The sequence below is a fragment of the Natator depressus genome, chromosome 9 (genome assembly GCF_965152275.1).
Source record: "Natator depressus isolate rNatDep1 chromosome 9, rNatDep2.hap1, whole genome shotgun sequence".
NCBI lineage: Eukaryota > Metazoa > Chordata > Testudines > Cheloniidae > Natator > Natator depressus.
Window position 1 is genome coordinate 7,543,208 of NC_134242.1, and position 19,278 is coordinate 7,562,485.

At 44.4% G+C, this 19,278-nt stretch overlaps 1 protein-coding gene across 6 annotated transcripts in view; it reads right to left on the reverse strand.

Moving 5' to 3' along the window:
• Nucleotides 1-19,278, reverse strand: part of ABCC5 (ATP binding cassette subfamily C member 5) — a 67,288-nt gene that overhangs the window by 31,635 nt on the left and 16,375 nt on the right. For 3 of the 6 annotated variants that reach the window (XR_012640940.1, XM_074963423.1, XM_074963421.1), the window contains exons 3-10: nucleotides 9,963-10,123; nucleotides 9,544-9,699; nucleotides 8,592-8,739; nucleotides 3,797-4,030; nucleotides 3,526-3,699; nucleotides 1,720-1,867; nucleotides 1,041-1,189; nucleotides 150-257 (exon numbers count right to left, since the gene is read on the reverse strand). Coding sequence is in view for 4 of the 6 variants with exons in the window: in XM_074963423.1 (XP_074819524.1) it covers nucleotides 150-257; nucleotides 1,041-1,189; nucleotides 1,720-1,867; nucleotides 3,526-3,699; nucleotides 3,797-4,030; nucleotides 8,592-8,739; nucleotides 9,544-9,699; nucleotides 9,963-10,123 (1,278 nt within the window). In the remaining 2 variants the exon portion in view is untranslated. Of the gene's footprint in view, nucleotides 1-149; nucleotides 258-1,040; nucleotides 1,190-1,719; nucleotides 1,868-3,525; nucleotides 3,700-3,796; nucleotides 4,031-4,624; nucleotides 6,413-8,591; nucleotides 8,740-9,543; nucleotides 9,700-9,962; nucleotides 10,124-19,278 lie in introns of those variants that run through there. The other 3 variants (XM_074963422.1, XM_074963425.1, XM_074963424.1) reach the window with 3 other exon arrangements.

Below are 19,278 nucleotides of genomic sequence, written 5' to 3' on the forward strand. Positions count from 1 at the left end.
GCTGCACATATAACCAGAGAACAACCTCCAGCCTGCTCCAAAATATCCTTGGCATTAAAATGATTCCTTAGCATAGTCAACTGCATTCATATATTGTAAGAGATGCTCCACACGTAAGGATAAAATTATATGGCCAAAAGACCACTCACCTTGTATCTGTCAACAGACACGGATGCCTCAGATAGAGACTTCACAGAGAAAGGGGTTACTTTCAGAGCAAACGTCATGGAATTGAAGACTGTGACCACTGTGAAAGCCTAAACACAGGACAGACAAACAAAACAAAAAGCTTTTGGCGGCAGTATCCATTAACAATTCCAAACCACCAAGGATTAAGTTCCATCAACAGCAGCAACTCAAGACCATTCCACTTGAGAAGGAAAGGCCTGCAATTCCAGACAAGCCATTTAAATATAACATACTCTGACCTGATACAGGAAAAGGCAGGGTCCTCCCCATCACAGAGTTTTAGAATAGACTAAACAGGGAGATATAGCCCAAGTGTTTGTAGTTCCATTGGAAATGACATAAACAGAAGACCTACAGGGTGCTGCAGGTTACAGCTTTAGCCTCTCACTTCTAGAGACCTGGGTTCAAATTCTACCCTAGGTCACAAGGGAAGATAAACTGGTCTCCTACATCCAGCTGCACAACTTCAGCAAACCTCTAGTGTCCCAGTCTCCTTTTTGCAGAAGCCTGTTTCTGCCAAGAGAACACAGGTGCAGATCATGCCCACAAATGAGGATACTGGGTCTTCTTCCCAGATGAAAATTTGGCCCTGAGCCCCTGCTCTTGGGAGGCCAGGACTTAATAGCATTGGCCAACCTGTGCACAGGAAGATTGCGTAACTCCTGCCTCTACTTTGTGCCATCAAATACTCGCTTCTGTGAGCCAAACCACAAAATAAAGAAGACTCTCACAGATCTGGAGTATTTTGAACTGCACCCACTTAGGATTACAACAGTTTAACCAAGAAAGGCTACTGCAGGAGTGATATTATAAAGCAACATTCCCAACTCTGTGATGAGCCAGTCAATTACCTGAGCTGCTGTGAGATCATAGCCAAGGATCATATGGACAGAGAACGTCACGACACTGGCAATAACCACAACAATTGGAGCCACTCCCACAGTGATGCTCTGGAAGTAACCTGCACGCTCTAAGATTTTACGTTCTTCCTCTCGGATTTCTAGAAATACAAAAACCACCACCACATCTGAGGTGCAATTCAGACAGATACAAATGCAGCAGGCACAACTAATGCATTGGGAACACTAGGAGTAAGAGAGAATTACCCTCTTCTGGTTTAGCATTTCTCATGTTCTAGAAAGAGCTACCTTTACAGGAGGGTAGAAGAATAAGCGTACGTGTAACTCAGTGAGGCTGGCATCCTGATCACTCTTATTACATTTAAAAACTGACCAATTTGTACTAGGTCAGTCAAGATTAGTACTCATAGCAGAAGCCACTCCAATGTTAATAAAGGTCTGTAAGCCCAAAAGTTAGAGGGAAGCATTGTGCTAAAAGGTGAGACTTTGGAACAGAGATTGCCATGCCAGCCCATTGTAAAGAAGAAGAGCAGGACGTCCGAGGGATGGATGATCTAGCACACCACACATGCAAGAGCATCTACCGATGTGAGCTAGGAGGATCCAGCAGGATGTGGCTGGGTGGTGTGTTTTTTAAAGGGAGATGCGTTTACAGAGTGTCTGCACTCACTTTGAACATTCTGAGAGAATGCTTTGACCCAGGCATACATTTTAATGAATTTAATATAGTTAAGAACTTCATTCATCTTCTGCACACGCTCATCGGTCGCCGACACACATTTCCTTCTGAAATAAGCTGTGAGTCGTGATACAAACATCTGAAACAAGAAGAGGCACCAGACATCTTAGCAGCAACTCAGAAATGGCAAATGCATCCAATTCCACAAACCACAGAAGAAAGCAAGTAGATTGATAAAGGGACATCAACGACAGGACAACCGGATACCCTCCCTGGCCAAAGTGATGAGCTGGAAATGCCCCTTCAGAGCATCACACTTCATTCAGCAAGCATAAATGCACTGAACACTGGGCTCTCTCTCTAGTTCTATTATCAACTGGGTTAGTTTTATTCAGATTTCCAAAAGGCTCTCAGTGCTTTTACTAATATTTAACCTAGAACTAGATTTCTTTAAAATCCTTCAAGTAAAAATACAGACTAGCCTCAACTAAAACGAACCCTCACGCCAGAAGAATACAAGGTACCCAACATATCCACATCCCATATCCTGCAACTCATTCCCCCAAGGCCCAAGAAAGAGATGGGCCTTGCACATGCAATTTCTTTAGTATACCAAATCTTACAGCAACACTACTGTATAAGGGTGGTAAAACAATATATTAGCACCTTTACTAATCAGGTCTAAGACAAGATGGTATCCATGTCCTCATAGACATTTCTCACTCTGTCAACAGTCAGTGACATTTACCCCTTCTCTTTCCTAAAACCCAGAAGAAAACCCACCTCACTAAACAGTTTTCAACTGTTTGTCCCATCTTAAGCATCCTTACTCCTTTTTTAATCCCTCTCAGATACAGAAAGCAGTAAGGAGGAGAGAGGTGAATAGTGAAAATAGTTGGTCAAGGCTATTAAATTCCACCCCTTCTGTCACAATCCAATTATTTACCTATTGCACTCATCACTATTCCCTTACTGTTGAGCAGATAAATTAGACCATAGGAGATCTCGCAGGATTCTGCTCTTCACTCATAGTAACTTTTTCAAAAAAATACATTTTTATTATAATGGGAAAATTACAGCAGTCTTGCAGTGTGGTCTACAGGCAAACAGATTTTGGCTCTGTCTATTTTCCTGGTGGCTCTTTCCCCAACCGTCCGCCTTGGCCAATAACACTTCTTTCTCCAGGTGCAGCACACTTTGTCCTAATTATGTCAGCTCTCTTGTCACAGAGGAATGGAACTGCATTCGTGGTTCATGGATGGAGAGACTGTCTCTGATGTAACTGGTCTTGATCGGTTCACGTATTTAAAGATCAGAACCATAGGCTTGAAGATTAATCAGAAGTGATCTGGAAGCCAACAGAGGATGTGGAGCACAGAAGTGGTGTGCTCTTGGCTTCCCAGCCTGCTGCTGAGGTAAATCACCATGTTCTGAACAAGCTGGAGGCCCTGCATTTTTCACCTTCAGTACCAAATCCAGTGAATTACAATAATCCAGCCTGGAAGTGTATCACTCCATGATTTAGTTGCCAATTTTCCATCTCACCAAAATTTATTTCCATCAGTCACTTCTATTATTATTTCTAATTCCCTTTATTATCTGAATTTCTTGCCTCTGAACTTTTACTTTTCAATGTCTTTTAAATTACATGCAGGACACTAAAAGGACTTAGCCCAGTATCTATCAACATCTTCTGTTCAGTACACAGACACTGATATTCTTGGAGTGAGGTGTGAAGCACATTTCAAGAATATTTCCAGACTGTTTTGTATAAGAGTTTGAATGCTGCTTACTCACCATCGCCGGGTAGAAGAGGATAAAGACAGCAGATCCCAAGAAGCCTGTTGGGCCTAGAATAATTACATTATAAACCATGCCTAGGATGGCAACAATTGGGCCCCCAGCCAACAAACTGCCAACTGCTGCAGCCTCAAACATTCTCTGCCCATCACTGGAACATACGTTTATGAGCTGAAAAATACAAACAACATAAGTGTTATCTCAGAAGGAGGTAATCAACAAGTATCCTTTTTTGTACGGTAATTTCCAACAGGGTACTGTAGCTCACCTCCCCCAGAGACTTGTCCTTGATATTCTTCAGCTTGAGAATTTTCTTGAACGCCATTGTCAGGATAGCTCCCCTCAGTCTGACCCCAGTGCGGTAATTTAAAGCCCAGGTTAGGGCCAGGGACCAAGAGCGCACTATTTCCGTCATTAGGATGCCAAAAACTAACAACAAGCTGTACTGCAGGTTGGACTCACTTTGCTGCGTGTATTCCAAAAGGTGTTTCACAACGAAAGCCTACAGGAAGAAATGCAAACTCGCATGAACACCCCAATGTACCAGAGGCACCATGCAACAACTTATGTTAAGTTAGAAATGAGTGGGCTGCTTTGTTTGTCAATGAGCGATTTGTATTACATGGAATCTTCTTTCTAGAAATAAAAATGGTCAAAACACACAGTACTGTTACACAAAGCCCTGCTGAGAGCAGAGAGTCAAATTTAGCAGGTATGGGGAATTTAAATTTGGAATCTTATTCCTTGCAATAAAAACTTCTTATTCTTTAGGTCTTCTAACTTAACATAAATCTGTCAGTTAGTTGAAAGCAATGCTTTATCATACAAAAAAGTTTTTAAAAATAGTCTGTATTTATACATTTGAACACATTAAGAGACATTCCTTTATGTGACATTAAGACCTTTTTTGTTTGCGTCAAACGTGCTTATTTGATAAAAAGGAACAATGTACCTACAGTTGTACTGGGGAAGAGTGAGAAGGGCATTTGCAAAACATTCCTGAAAATAAACATCAGCAGTTTAATAGTAAAGAAAAGAACATGCAGAAAACACAGGTAAGTGATACCAGACTATTAAAAAAAAAAATGCTTTGCCCCACCACCCACCTCCCCCCTCCAAAAACAAAAATATTTTACCTCAGGAATCACATTTCAAACATCACCTGCCGAAAGACAGGACAGCCCCAAGAACCACCGATTCCCACCTCCAGTTGTGTGTTAGCCAACAGCATAGTATATTATCATGTAAATCACATTCATCAGCAGTATTCAATACTATCAACTGAGAAATAACAGTCTTTTATTTAAAAACAATCAAGTGCCATGTTAAAATGGGTAACATCTCACAAACACTGTACAACAGGAAGAGCATCGCATAAACATACAATCTGAACATACAAGAGAATTATAAAAGGCTAGTATCTAACAAACAGTCTAGCCTCTGACACGAACTAAGTTAAAACTACACACACAAAATTAAAGATACAAAAACAGAACCGATATATGTTCACAAAGTCCGAGAAGAAGTGAAACTTGCAGTGCTAGTTAGGCAGGCTCCTGAGGGTGCACGGATTTTGAAATTTGGTTTAAGAGGTATGCTACAGTAAGGCCTCACAGCTAACAAATGGAGGTTCCCTAAAGAAGGCTTTTCGACAAAGATGCTTAAAGACGCTGGTGTTTATACGGTTAGACGTTGGTACTTTAATACAGAGCTGAGAATTACCTTTGCCCACAACACAACAAAATGCCAAAAATGTGAGATCAAAGAAATGATTTGGAAAGCCTTTCACAGTCTGTTGAAGTCCTCTTGGCTAAAACAGGTTTTGCAAATAAGAGTTCTGCATAGCATGAGCAGGGAGGAAAAACAAAAAGGCACTACTTCAGCAAAGGTAACAGCAGCTATAGCCCAGCACCGAACAACAGATAAAAATGGAGGCTGAATGCGTTTGTCCTGAAGTGGCTGATTCTGTATCCCAGAACCAAGGAAACATGCTGTATATAGTTTTGCTTATTCACTTTCGAAGTGTGAATTAAAGCCAGATGTCCATCAGGTTCTGGAATGGCCCATCGAGAAATTTACACACTAGTCCCTGATCAAATGTGAGGAGCTCACATTCACAGAACTACTGTATTCCAGCTTTTTCCTCACTTACATTTAGCTTTACATCAACTGTTTTGGCCACAACTGTATACAGTTGGTTTGCAGTTACTAATGAGAAGATTGGCTTCTTTTCCTGTTTTCAATCCAACATACACAACTGAGTCACTGAGTAGTGGGAGTCAAAAGCCCCCCCTTTTCCTCACGAGCTGTAACTCAGCATGATCGCAGCACAGCAAGCATTTTCTCGCACCCCACAGCACTGCTGAAAGTCTCCAAGGGAAGGTGTGTAAAGATAGCAGATGTTTCCTGGGGTCTCTTTCCTCCCAAAACCTTTTAAGTGCAATTTTTCAGCACTGTTCTATAGAATCAGCATCTCCCATGATGAGATAAAAGACAATGCTTACATTATACCAAACAAAAACAAAAAAAAAACATTTCAAAAGGAAAAAAAAGAGAGGAAACAGCAGATTAAAGAATTTGAAAGAGGAAAAAGAAGTCACAATATTTAGCATTTACATTTCAAAACATTCCATTTGAAGAAGTTTAATGAAAAAAAATCCAGCAAAGTTCTTTACAAAATTGGAGTTAAAGCTTTAAAAATTTTAATTTAAACTAAGTGGGGAAAGGGACTCCTGCGATTGTTACCATAGTAATTGGTATTAGCTGCTCGGCTGTCTTAAGCATTCCCATTGAATAAACATTACCTTACCTTTACTCTTGGCGTTGGATTCTGACCAGCTTGACTGTCTCATTCTGATCGCAGAATACAGCCATCCTGAAAATTCTAAAGAACAGCTTCTGTCATTGGTTCCACTACAGAGAAAGATTCCCCACCCACATCCAGTATCTGACAGCACAAAGCAAGCTGCGACTGGAGCGGAACTAGAAGAGTGGGAAACTTACCTCAAACGGCTTACCACTCCCCCCTCCAATAACTGTCTGAACGGTCAAGCTGTACTCCACTAAGATAGCAAGTTTCCCCATCTCCCAAACAGGAAGGCTAGTTCTGAGCAAACATACAAATTGTTCAGGCCTGGAGTTAAACTGATTTTGTTTAGTAAATTAGAAATATTCTTTGCCCCTCCCCTCCATCTGAACATAAAAGGTTTAGCAGCTGGTTAAATGGCAGCAACTGTATCAACTGGAGATGAGAAGTATCTCACCTGCACTCGTGCATTCTGATGGTTATTAGAAGGTATTCTGACACAGGAAAATAAGCGGTCTCTGAACAGGCTACAAGGTTAGAAATTGTGCCAGATGTGCAGGACTCCTGAAGGATATCAAAAAGCCCAAATATGAAATCCAATAAGCACCCCTCTCAGTTATAACCATCACAATGCTTATTAGTGAGACCACCACTACGCCATTTCCACTAGCATTCCAATGTCATGGAAGTTCAATTCAGAATTTTAAAGTTTGGGAAAATGTTTAACTCCATTTTGGTAATTTTTACCAATACATGTGGACAAGCTAAGTGCTTTTCCAGATCTCCCTTCTCATTTCAATGTGACTGAAAAGGTGCATCAGTACAAGAAAGCACTGATACTTCAGAGGAGACAGCATAGGTGTATCACTATGGGGAGGGTGGTAAAGACTCATCTTTCATTCCAAGTGATGGAACCCAAAAGGGCACTTTCCTTATTCAGAGGGCAGTCCAATTTTGACTAGATATAGGCAAATGTTTGAAGGATAACTTTAAAGCATCCAAACTGAGCATGAATTGGAACCTAAAAACCCAACCTATTGAAGTTTCTTCCCACTCAGCAGTTTGGCTCTGACAAATAGATACAATTATTCTAAAGAAATTAGGGACAACCCTGCTGTAAGTTCTCTGCTAAAGATAAGAGCAGCTATTGGGCCCTGTAGTGAAACAATGACAGAAGCTCTTCTTGGGGGAACCTGGTTCTGTTAAAACCTTAATACTTCAACATTTTGATAATCAACAGTGCACTCAACAGGTTGTCCAAGTGTTTCATAATTACCACAAGCTATTATCATTAATTAGTTATTACTGTGAAACAATACCAAGAGAACAATTATTGTTATTCCTATTACAAAAAACAAGGCAAACTTTTAAAAGGTTCAAAAAGCAAGAAAAACATTTTTAGAAGACTTTTAAACCTAACAACACACCCCCGTTGTACTTACCCAAGTAATGAACCTCCATCTTAACAGCACACTGAAACATGTACTACAAGCAGTAATACTGCTCCTACTCCTCAAGGGAAATTTGTAGAGAATAAATTTAGTCAAGATCGCAACTGTAAATCTGCACAACATGTGCAACAAACAGGTGACAAGAAAATGGTGTGAATGTCAAGGCCCATAAGTTGAATCTTCATTACTAACTAGTGCAAGCAGCAGCAGTTCCTAATGGCAATTCCATATTCTAATGCTTCTAAACGTAACCCGCCTGATCAATCCTTGTAGCATCGATAACTACGTTTGCAGACTTCTCCTGAGCCCCATTTCCTTTGGTTTTTAAATAATGATCTAACACCACCACTCAGTTTCATTTCTTGCAGACTGCACTATTAATGCGAATGCTCTACAAAGTGATGTCTTGCCAGTTTGAATTTTACTTCCAAAATAATTACCTATCTAAAAGCAAAAAACTTTAGGCAAGAATTTAGTGCAATATGATCACACCAGTTAAGGAGGAACTTTAAGCTACACTCAAAACCAGAGAGAAAAGCCAAGTGTGTTTTTCTTTCAGGACACCTAAACCCACTACCTCTCCAGAAACCTGGCCCCATCAGTAAATGATCCACCAGCCATATGAAAGCTATCTTGCATTGCTGTTTCATTCTGGAAACATCATCTTCTCTCAGCAGACTGTAAGGACCAATATTTCTAACTAATCATACTGTGTCAGTGACCCTGCAATGAAACCTTAACATGTTAGAGCTGGCCATGGGATGGAGCCCTCTATGGTTGTTAAAAAAAGGATGGATATTACTTACTGGTCCACTGAAGCCTGCAAGCTGCGTGATCATCAGACACACTATGGAAATTATGAGCCTGGTGCGGCAGAAGATCCATACAACCCTCCGGAGAGAAGCATCCTCAGGTCCTGTTTCTTTCACTTCTTCCTGCCACAGTCTCTCTAACCTAAAAGAAGCACAAACCAGGAGTTACAAATCTTTCTACTGGACAACAGATGCTATATCTCAAAGGTTATTCTCTGGTAAACGTCTCATTAGACACACGACTGTGAGCAACACAAACCATCAAGCTTCATAACATGGATAGCATCTTCTACACAGCCAGGGGAAATACTTCTATCCTGAATTTCTGTGCAAAGAGGCTTCTACACTGAGCAGAGCTGAAAAAGTTAGAATGCTTTTTACTTTATCCAGAGTCCTATTAGGAACACGAATCTCACCACCTCCTCCCCTTTTCTGTTCTATCCTACAATAAAACCCTGGGGCTAAATCTTATAGCTCTTGCCCTGAGCAAATATCTCACTGACCACAACAGTTTAGCCTGACTGCAGGATTTGGCCTGTAATCAGACCATATTCAGTTACTATCATTGTTATCTGGTCATTAACTCAGCATTGCATGTTCAGAATCTGGGCTGAGAGACACAGAACTTATTTAAAAACATAAAAATAGTTCTGATAAGGAGCAAAAGCGGAAAAGCAGTTATGAAACACCCATGGGGATAAAACCTGCTCAGTTATAGCAGTGCGACCCCACTGAAGTCAGTGAGGTTGAGACACCAGTGTATCTCAGAAGGAACTGGCCCAAGGATAAATAAGTTTAAGATCCCCTCTTCTGATAGAAAGGATTTAAGAGCTGCTTTTTCAATATTAGCACATGCAAATATCTTCAAAAATACCAGACTACAGTATATACCAGGCTGCAAAGGGCTAGAGTACAAGGGAAATAATATGGACCAGCAGATCCCTACCTTCTACAGTTAACGTCTGAAGACTCATGCTTTGACAAAGGCCACACATCGTCCATAAACAGCTCCCCTTTCTTGTACGCTGTGCGGGCCAGAGGAGTGAGCCATGAAAAAGTCATGCAGGAGAAAAGTCCAGCATTGTCTACTGGGTGCTGGTGTCTAAAAGACGAGGGAGAAATTACAATGAAATGAAAAAGAGAAACTATTGCAGTAACCTTTAAGAAAAACAAAATCCCCTCCAAATACAATCATCATCTGAGAATTCTGCATGGTCTACACAAAGAAATACTTGCTAAATACATTTTCAAAGATGACATTTCAGCATCAACCAACAAATTTAAGAGCTGCAATCACACTCTGACAGTCTATTTTCAAGAAGGCTGAGGTTGCCAGATCAGTTCTTTTTTAGCACAAAGTCTTACTTGGAAGTAGTCCGTATGGGTTTTAGCAAGTTCAAGCCATGGTGATATTTGCCCTTGTGATGCTGCTCATCCAACATTCTCAGCTGGGAATGCATGGAGATGTCCAGTGCAAGGCCTTCTGCCCGTGCTGCTGTTTCCAAGGCATCTTGACATTCCACCTGCTTTTACAAACAAGACAATGGAGTCAGAAATTCAAGAGTCCCACGATAGTCTTAAAATCGATCATTTCTGTCTCCAGCAACTTCACACCTGTTACTGCTGTCGATCCCTGTGATAATGTAGAGCGATCACTGTAACTAAAGATCTCTGGGGACAAATTGATAGCTTGGGGGCAGCAAATCAACGTGGGGGTCCCATATAGTCTAGATCCGCTTTAGCTCTCTGGATTTCTAGAATGGTGGAGCTCAAATAGTAGCATGGTATCCATATGTTTTGGGTTACAGAGGATTAAGTACATAGACTTGCCAGACTAGATCAGAACAATGGTCCATCTTGCCCTGTGACTGGTCTCTGGCCCAGTACCAAATGCTCAGAGAAAGATGTAGAACGCTCACGATGGACAATTATGTAACACCATGCCCAATGGAGAGGACTATTCCAAAGTTTAGGCAGTTGGTTATTGGCTTATGTTCTGAAACATGAAGGCTAACATACCTTATTAACCTGTATCCTATTTAGTGTAATTCAAGATATCTGTATCCATACAAAGGTCTAATCATTTTCAGAATCCTATTAAGCTCTAAGCTTCAAAAATACCCTACAATAGTTCAACAAGTTAAATATGCATTGTGTGAAAAAGTATTTCCTTTGATATTCACAACCGTTGCCATTTACTTTCTCATAATACAGACCAGGGATGTCCAATAAAAGGCAATTACACTTGTTCATAGAGGAGCTTCCTTAGAGCAGAAAATCCCTTTCCCATTGCTTCATGGCACCTCCCGAGGAAGCAAATACACTACCCTCATCTTGGCCAAGAGATATTTTCACAGCTGTCTGAAAAGATGGAATTGAGTTCCAAAGAAGGGAGGAGAAAGTAGCACTCTGGACATACGACGTGTCAGAGAGTCTCATGAAACTTCCTTTATTGAGGGGCCAGACATAGCAAGGGTACTAGGCGACATAGTACCAAAGTGTACACAAGCCCAGTGCTTAGTACTGACCCCAATAACTTAAATGGGAGCAGGATTAGGCCCGTTTACATGATACTGAATATTCTAGTTCTTAGAGAGACCAGTATGCTTTGTACAGCATCCCGACTTTAAAATCTTTGCCACTTTTCACACGGATACAACATGCACATTTCCCCGTTAACTGCCCTATCAATGGTGAAATTATTCTACTTCTCTGAAAATATCAGCTGTAGCTAGCTAGTAGTCTCCTGAAGCATGATGCCCTCTGGGTTAAAGGTCCTAAAAGGCCATCAATACCAAGTATTTGATTCCCATTCTCTCTGGTTATATGACTGTGTTTGAAGTATTGATATTTGTCTGGGATTCAGGCTCACAGTCCATTAACATGCAAAGCATTATGGTATTATTAGGCCTCCATATACCCCAATGTGTACAAGAGACAAGGACAAATTCAGAGGGGCATAAATTCACCCTTCATTTATTTAAATAGCACCCCAAAGTAGGCCAGGCACCCTGCAGAAAACCAAAAATACACGGTCCCACCACCAAAGAGCTTACCATCTAAATCTAAACAAATGTGTGTTGACTCAGGCATATGTACAAACTGAAGACTGAATTAAGATTTTATTTAATATAATGTAACTGACTCACTTCTTATGGGCAATGCCCTCCTACTAAGCCTACCCAAATCAACATTTACCATTCGCTTAAAAAGTGACAGCCAAGCAAGTAGGTCTGTTGGACCCACCTTACCGCTGCATCCTGCAGTTATTTTCCTCAAGTTTATCAGCACAGACCTGACAGTTGGGCCCCTCTCTGTGGCCCACGTGACATGAAGAGGACACAAGCCTAGCCGGTGTAATGCACTGGGCACAGAAGCTTTCCTACAGGAGCAAACATCTCATGGAACACTGAAGAAGATTTGACTTGAGTTGGCAGCTCCTAGATCCCAATAGGAACCATCTTGGCACAGTTTCCCCAACTGGATCCAGCAGTGCAATCCCTAGCCAATGATGCCCTGCTGCCTCTGTTTGCCAAGACACAGACAGAGCTGTCCGAGCACCTCAACACTGATCAAATGCTCTGGACCAGCACTTCTCACTGTAGAGTTAGCTGCTGTCTCCAAGGGCTTATCTACACTGGCGCTTTACAGCGCTGCAACTTTCTCGCTCGGGTGGTGAAAAAACACCCCCAAGCGCAGCAAGTTTCAGCGCTGTAAAGCGCCAGTGTAAACAGTGCACCAGTGCTGGGAGCAGGCTGGTAGCTATGCCTCTCGTGGAGGTGGAGCATTCCCAGTGTAGACTAGCCCCAAGGTAAAGCCAGTGCTGCAGAGAATGCACCGTATACTGCCCCAGTAGCAGGTCTGGCAAGGAGAGGAGAGTTTAGAATGTACTGGCCACAGTTGCAATATACACCTGGAAGCTGGATAGTCTTGTAACGAGCAAATATTAATAACCAATCACTTAAAATTCAACAATCTAAATAAAACCAAAGAAGCTGTATTTGGCAGATAAAGCTCATGCTTCCGAATGAACTCACACAGATAAATCACAAATGACGAAACACACCATATCAATCATGGGTAAACACTTTTCGCAAAACAATCACTGCCTATTTGATCTCTCAGTTTTTGTACCGAAGGAAACCTGCACACCACCTTCAAAAGAGGAGTTTGGGAGCTTAAATTCGGAACTTAGTTAGACACTAAAAATAATGGACTCAGTAAAGACACTGTATTTACGGCCCATTACAACAATCTAACTCACTAATCCTCCTTTGTCCTGTGGCTGCCGAAGTCGTAACTGCCTCCAACGGCCTCTTGCAACATGTGTTAAACATAAGGAGTTAACACTCTGGTCCACGTTGTAGTTAGCTGTGACACTTTCCCAGACCTGAAGAAGAGCCTATGTAAGCTGAATAGCTTGTCTCTTTCACCAAGAGAAATTGGTCCAAATTAACTCGCCCCACCCACCCCGGTCTCTCAACTTCTAGACAATCCAAAGATTTCTTTTTAAAGCACACCCTATGTAAACAATTTGGTTACCCTGAGCTGCCACTCAACAGAATTTCTCTCACATGCCTAGAAGTGACTGAATGGTACATGAATAGGAAACTGGTTTTGAAAGGAGTCTATATTCTTCTCAATACACAAGGGGAAAGGTGTGTGTAAACCCCTGGGCAGCAAGAGGAGAATGCATCTCATGGTGTTGGCACAGCAGACAGAAGCTTGATGAGTTGCTGTAAATGCCAGATTTGAGTCACCAGAAAGCAGTGCACCACACTGCTGTATAATAATGAGGTCTGCAGCTCTCTGTGTCATATTAAAAAAAGCCATTAAAAGCATGCAGTTTTAAGCCAAACCCACACTAAAATGTTAAGATGATCCAGCTACACTGCTCAGGGGGTGCGGACTGGACGATGTAGTTAAGCCGACCTAGTCCCTGGTGCAGACCGCACTAGGTTGACAGAAGAATTCTTCCATTGACCTAGCCGCCACCTCTCAGGGAAGCGGATTAACTGCAGCAACGGGAGAACCCCTCCAGTCACTGTACTCAGTGACTACACTGAAGCACTTCAGTGTTGCGGCTGTGCCACTATAGCAGTTGAAGTGTAGATAAAGCCTTAGGTCTTATCTACACAAGCAAGTTTCTGCACAGTAAAGCAGCTTTCTATGGTGTGACTCCCGAGATGTACACACTGCCACGCCACTTAGTGCACAGAAACTGCCCAGTTGCAGCACTGTTAAAACAAACAAAACTAACAAAGAAACCATCAGCCCGACGAGAGGTGTAGAGATTTCTGCACTGGGGTACAGCACCGCAGTGCCAGTGTAGACACCCTGGTCAATTACAGCGCTGCGACTGGCCTCCGGGAGGTGTCCCACAATGCCTGTTCTCACCTCTCTGGTCATCGGTTTGAACTCTACTGCCCTGCCCTCAGGTGACCAACCGTCAGCCCCACCCCTTAAATTCCTTTGGAAATTTGAAAGTCCCCTTCCTGTTTGCTCGGTGATGCATGCAGTGGTTTCAGCGTATCTTTCCAGGTGGCCATGCCTGCTTCACGCACCAGGCGATCCCCCACTTGGAGCAATGCTGAGCTGCTGGACCTCATCAGCATTTGAGGAGAGGAGGCTGTGCAGTCTCAGCTGCACTCCAGCCGTAGGAATGATGATACTTACGGACAGATTTAACGATGCATGACAAAGGGGCCATGACCGGGACACAATGCAGTGCAGGGTCACAGTGAAGGAGCTACGGAACGCCTACCACAAGGCGCAGGAGGCAACCCGCCGCTCCGGTGCTGTGCCCACGAGCTGCCGGTTCTACGGAGAGCTGGATGCAATACTCAGTGACGACACCATCCCAGAGGCAGAGGAGCCATGTGCCAGTGTACAGTACGGTTCTGGAACATTCATTTCCTCTGCCCCTGCAATTACTCAGCATTTTGGGGGTCTTGTGGCTTGTGTGTGCTTGTCTGAAGTCAGCCAATTAGTGACAGGTATGTGAATAGAATCAGTGGTCTGTGTGTTGCAAATACTGCTTCTGTAAAATGTTGCATTTTGGCTTCACAGATATGACCTTGGGAGCCCAGCCTACCGCTTTGTTATCGCTGGCTGAACGGCTGCGCAGAATTAGAAAGCGGCCATGAAGAACTAAAGAGGACTTTTTGCATGATGTCATGATGCACTGCGTGGCCAAAAAACAAGAATTAAAGGAATGGTGGGACAGCGAGAAGAGGGACCAAAACGAGAATGCAGCGCCAAAACGAAGCCACAGAGTGGCTCTTAAAAGTTATGGAGCGCCAAGCAGACACGCTCCAGGCGTTCCTAACACTACAAACCGATAAGCTCCCTCCCCTGCAGCTGCTATCACAAAACTCTTTCCCATACGCCCCCCAGACACCGCCAACACACCCTTAACATCCTTGCTCTGGTCAGTACCTGCTGCATTCTACTCCTGCCCCATCACAGTCCAGCCCTGCAGACTCCCAGTACCCACTGCACTCAAGACCCATCCCTCTGCAGTTTGGCCCTGCTGAAGTACAGTACCTGCTGCACTGTATTCCAAAGGACAAGGCTGGATATGATACCTGGACATACACAGATCTTTAACCGTCCCAGGACTCCAACTCCTCCCTTCCCCCATCCCCCACAGTGCTGATGTGTTTTTTTTTGTTTGTCTCTCTCCTCCAGTTGCTATTTTTTAATAAAAGCATTGTTTTGGTTTGAAAGCAATCTTTATTCCATTAATTGAAAGCAAACAGAGCCCTGCAAAGCAACAGGCAATTTTCTTAAACCTTCATAATGCATCATCTGCACCAATCACAATCACCTCCTAGCATTACAAGCACTGCACTCCTGAGCACAGCAACAAATATTAGTGGATTTCAGCTTCAAATTGCTGCCTCAAGGCATTCCTGATCCTTATGGCCCTGTACTGCGCCCCTCTAATAGCCCTGGTCTCTGGCTGTTCAAATTCAGCCTCCAGGTGCTGAGCCTCAGCGGTCCAGCCCTGAGTGAAGCTTTCACCCTTCCCTTCAGAAGTATTATGGAGCGTACAACACATAAGCATAGGAATATTGTCATCGGCCAGGTCCAGCTTCCCATATAGGCAGCGTCAGCGGGCCTTTAAACAGCCAAAAGCACCCTCATCAGTCATTCTGCACTTGCTCAGTCTGTTGTTGAACAGCTCCTTGCTGCTGTCAAGGTGCCCCATGTATGGCTTCATAAGCCACGGCATTAAGAGGTAGGCAGGGTCTCCCAGGATCACAATGGGCATTTCGACTTCCCCTATGGTGATCTTCTGGTCCGGGAAGAAAGTCCCTGCTTGCAGCTTCCTGAACAGGCCAGTGCCCCGAAAGATGTGAGAGTCATGCACCTCTCTGGACCAGCCAGTGTTAATGTCTGTGAAATGCCCACTGTGATCCACAAGCGCCTGGAGAACCATAGAGAAATACCCCTTCCAATTAATGTACTCTGTGGCTAGGTGGTCTGGTGCCAGAATTGGAATATGCGTGCCATCTATCACTCCTCCGCAGATAGGGAAACCCATTTGTGCAAAGCCATCCACAATGTAATGCACGTTGCCCAGAGTCATGATTTTTTGGAGCAGGATGCGATTAATGGCCCTGCAACAGTCGACTTTCCCACTCTGAACTGGTTAGTGACCGATTGGTAGTAGTTCGGAGTAGCCAGCTTCCACAGTGCAATCGCCACACGCTTCTCCATTGGCAAGGCAGCTCTCATTCTCGTGTCCTTGCGCCAAAGTGCTGGGGCAAGCTCATCACAGTCCCACGAACGTGGTTTTCCTCATCTGAAAGTTCTGCAGCCACTGCTCATCATCCCAGACGTGCATGACGATGTGATCCCACCACCCAGTGCTTCTTTCCTGAGCCCAAAAGCAGCGTTCCACTGGGCTCAGCACCTCCGTGAATGCCACAAGCAATCTCATGTTGTTGCTACTATGCATGGTGAGATCAATGTCGGACACCTCTTGCCTTTGTAGTTTAAGGAATAACTCCACTGCCACTCACAACATGTTAGTCAGAGCGAGCAGCATATTGGTCAACAGTGCAGGATCCATTCCTGCAGACCGAAGATGCAGAGCGTGCAGTACACAAACGTTGAAAGATGGTGCCAAATGCAGACGGTAGCACAGAGATTGCTGGGATGCGAAGCAATGCATCATTGGGCACTGGGCGGGACCCAGGATGCCCCGCGACCCCCTCCACCTTCCCACAACTCTTAGCGGCGGAAGAGGAAGAGATGCTCGGTGGGATAGCTGCCCAGAGTGCACTACTCTGAATGCCGCTGCAAGTGTGAACATGCTATTGCACAGGCAGCTGACGGTGTGAACACACAACAGCTTCACTCTGCCAGTGTAGACAAGGCCACAGTGAAATGAGACTTTTACAACACACACACATTGATTGTACCATCAATGCACAGCAACAGACTTAGCAGTGTTTTTAGTTAATATCAAATTCAGATGTCCAAGGCTTCTGAGCTCTCAGTTTATATTATCATTTGTCCAGCACTGACAGTGTGCGGATTTCGCATTGTTGCACAGGTTTCTTTTATTTTACTTGGTAAGTAAACTAGCATGTACATCAGAAAATACATGAAATAACAGGCTTCAACTCATATCTACTGGATTCAATGACATCCAAGTTGTGGGCATTGTAGGGAGGCAGTGTGGAGACGGACGAGTTCCACCGGACACCAGAGTGGGTGGAGCCAGAGCACTCCAAACCCACCCCCGAGAGGGTCAGATGCCAGACAGGAAGTATAAGAGCACTCACTCGAGAGGAACAAATGTCTCTGGCCCAGCTCCCGCTGCGGACACTCCAGCAACCAGTGGCAGATCTGGAGACTGGCCTGACCAGCCGATCCTTGACGCGGACCAGTGTGTGGGAGAGTTGCCAAGCATACCCCTCACCAGCTACCCAGAAGAGTCACTGAGCTTGCCCCTCACCAGTTACCCCGAGGATCCAATGGTGATCGACCTCCCTGAGGACACCACCTTGACCCAGATATCTCCAGAGGGGAAGTTGGGAAGTAGCCTGAGTCTGGCTGCAGCACTGCCAGAACCCACGTCAGTGTGTTGCAGCTGGGATCCCCAGACGCAGCAGCGGGCCTTTGGCTGCTGCTAGGGACGCAGTGGAGTGGAGGGCCTGAATCCCCCCCAGCCACCCACGCATTGGGTGGCAGTCTCCCCCTCTCCCAGGCTGCTCAGAGCCTGAAGCCTGGGTGTGCTATTTACCTGTGTTTGCTCAGCCCCTGCTTGAGGGTCTGAGCCTTAGAACTTAGCTACACTTGTAAGTTAGAGTGCATTAAATCAGCCCGGGTGCCCTAACTCCTGAGGTGTCCACATTGGCAAGGCACCTAGAGCGCATGGACTCTGCACCTGGAGCGCTCCGGGTAATCCTCCTCCACGAGAAGCATAAAGCTTGCTGCACCCCGGCTGAAACACCCGGGTATCAGTGTGGACAACGCGTTGCATTACTGTGCTGTGAATGGCCTCTAGAAATGTCCCATAATCCCCTGAAGTCAGCTGGCCATTCTTGTCATTGTTTTGAACTTGGCTGCAGGCATGTGGATATCCCCTTTCAAAGCTCCATTTCTGACAGCCGGCATGCTTATCTGCTCTGGGACAAAGCAACCATTAGTGTGAAATGCTGCTTTTGTGAGTGTGAGAGAGAGAGAGGCGGGTCTGCTAATGTCTAAACTTACAAGACAGCATGCTGACACACACTCTGCCCCCCAAAACACAGTCTCTCTCCGCACATACATACAACACACTCTCCATCACACTCCACACACACCCCCATTTGAAAAGCACACTGCAGTCACTTGCACACTGGGATAGCGACCACAATGCACTGCTCTTTGCGGTGTTGCAAGAGCTGCTAATGTGGCCACGTCAGTGCACTTGCAGCTGACAGTGTAAACACAAAGCAGCGTTTTCCCTGCTGCAGTCTCCGAAGACTGGTTTAACTCCTGGCGCTCTACATCAAGCGTAGCCAAGCCCATAGACTCACTGCGTGCGTGTGCGCTGCTCAGCCCCTGCCTGAGGGCCTGAGCCTTGAACTCATTACTGCCTGGCCCTGTTAACTGCTACCTGTGTTTTCTCAGTCCCTGCCCAAGGGCCTGAGCTGTGGCTCTTTACTGCCCTGACCTAGGGCCTGGGCCTGTTAACTGCTGTTACCTGTGTTTGCTCATCCCGTGTTGGATGGCTTGAGCCAGGACTCCTGTGGCCTGACTGATTCCCCAGGGGCCAGTGCAGGGACTAAGGGAGGTGGTGTGGTTCCCTGCTGCCCCGGAGAGGGACGAGCCCCGACAAACACTCTCTACACGCATGCATGCCAATAAATGGGGCAATTCCTACCACACTGTTTCTAATTCACTATCTTGCTAATGCAGCATTGGGGGTTATTTAATATTAAAATACAAATACATTAAAAGCACATCTAGATTGCAAAGTCAAGCACTCAAAGGTTAGGAAACGACAGGTTTATAGTTGCCCTTTGCGCATCCATCCTGTGACTTGAGTAAGGTGGGACCTGTGATAATATGTTCTCAAATAATTAAGGAAAGTATCATAATCTATAGGCACAAGGGAGACAAATTAAGATTGCACAGACACCATTTCTGCTAGCATTTCCCAACTTTCAGATATTTGACT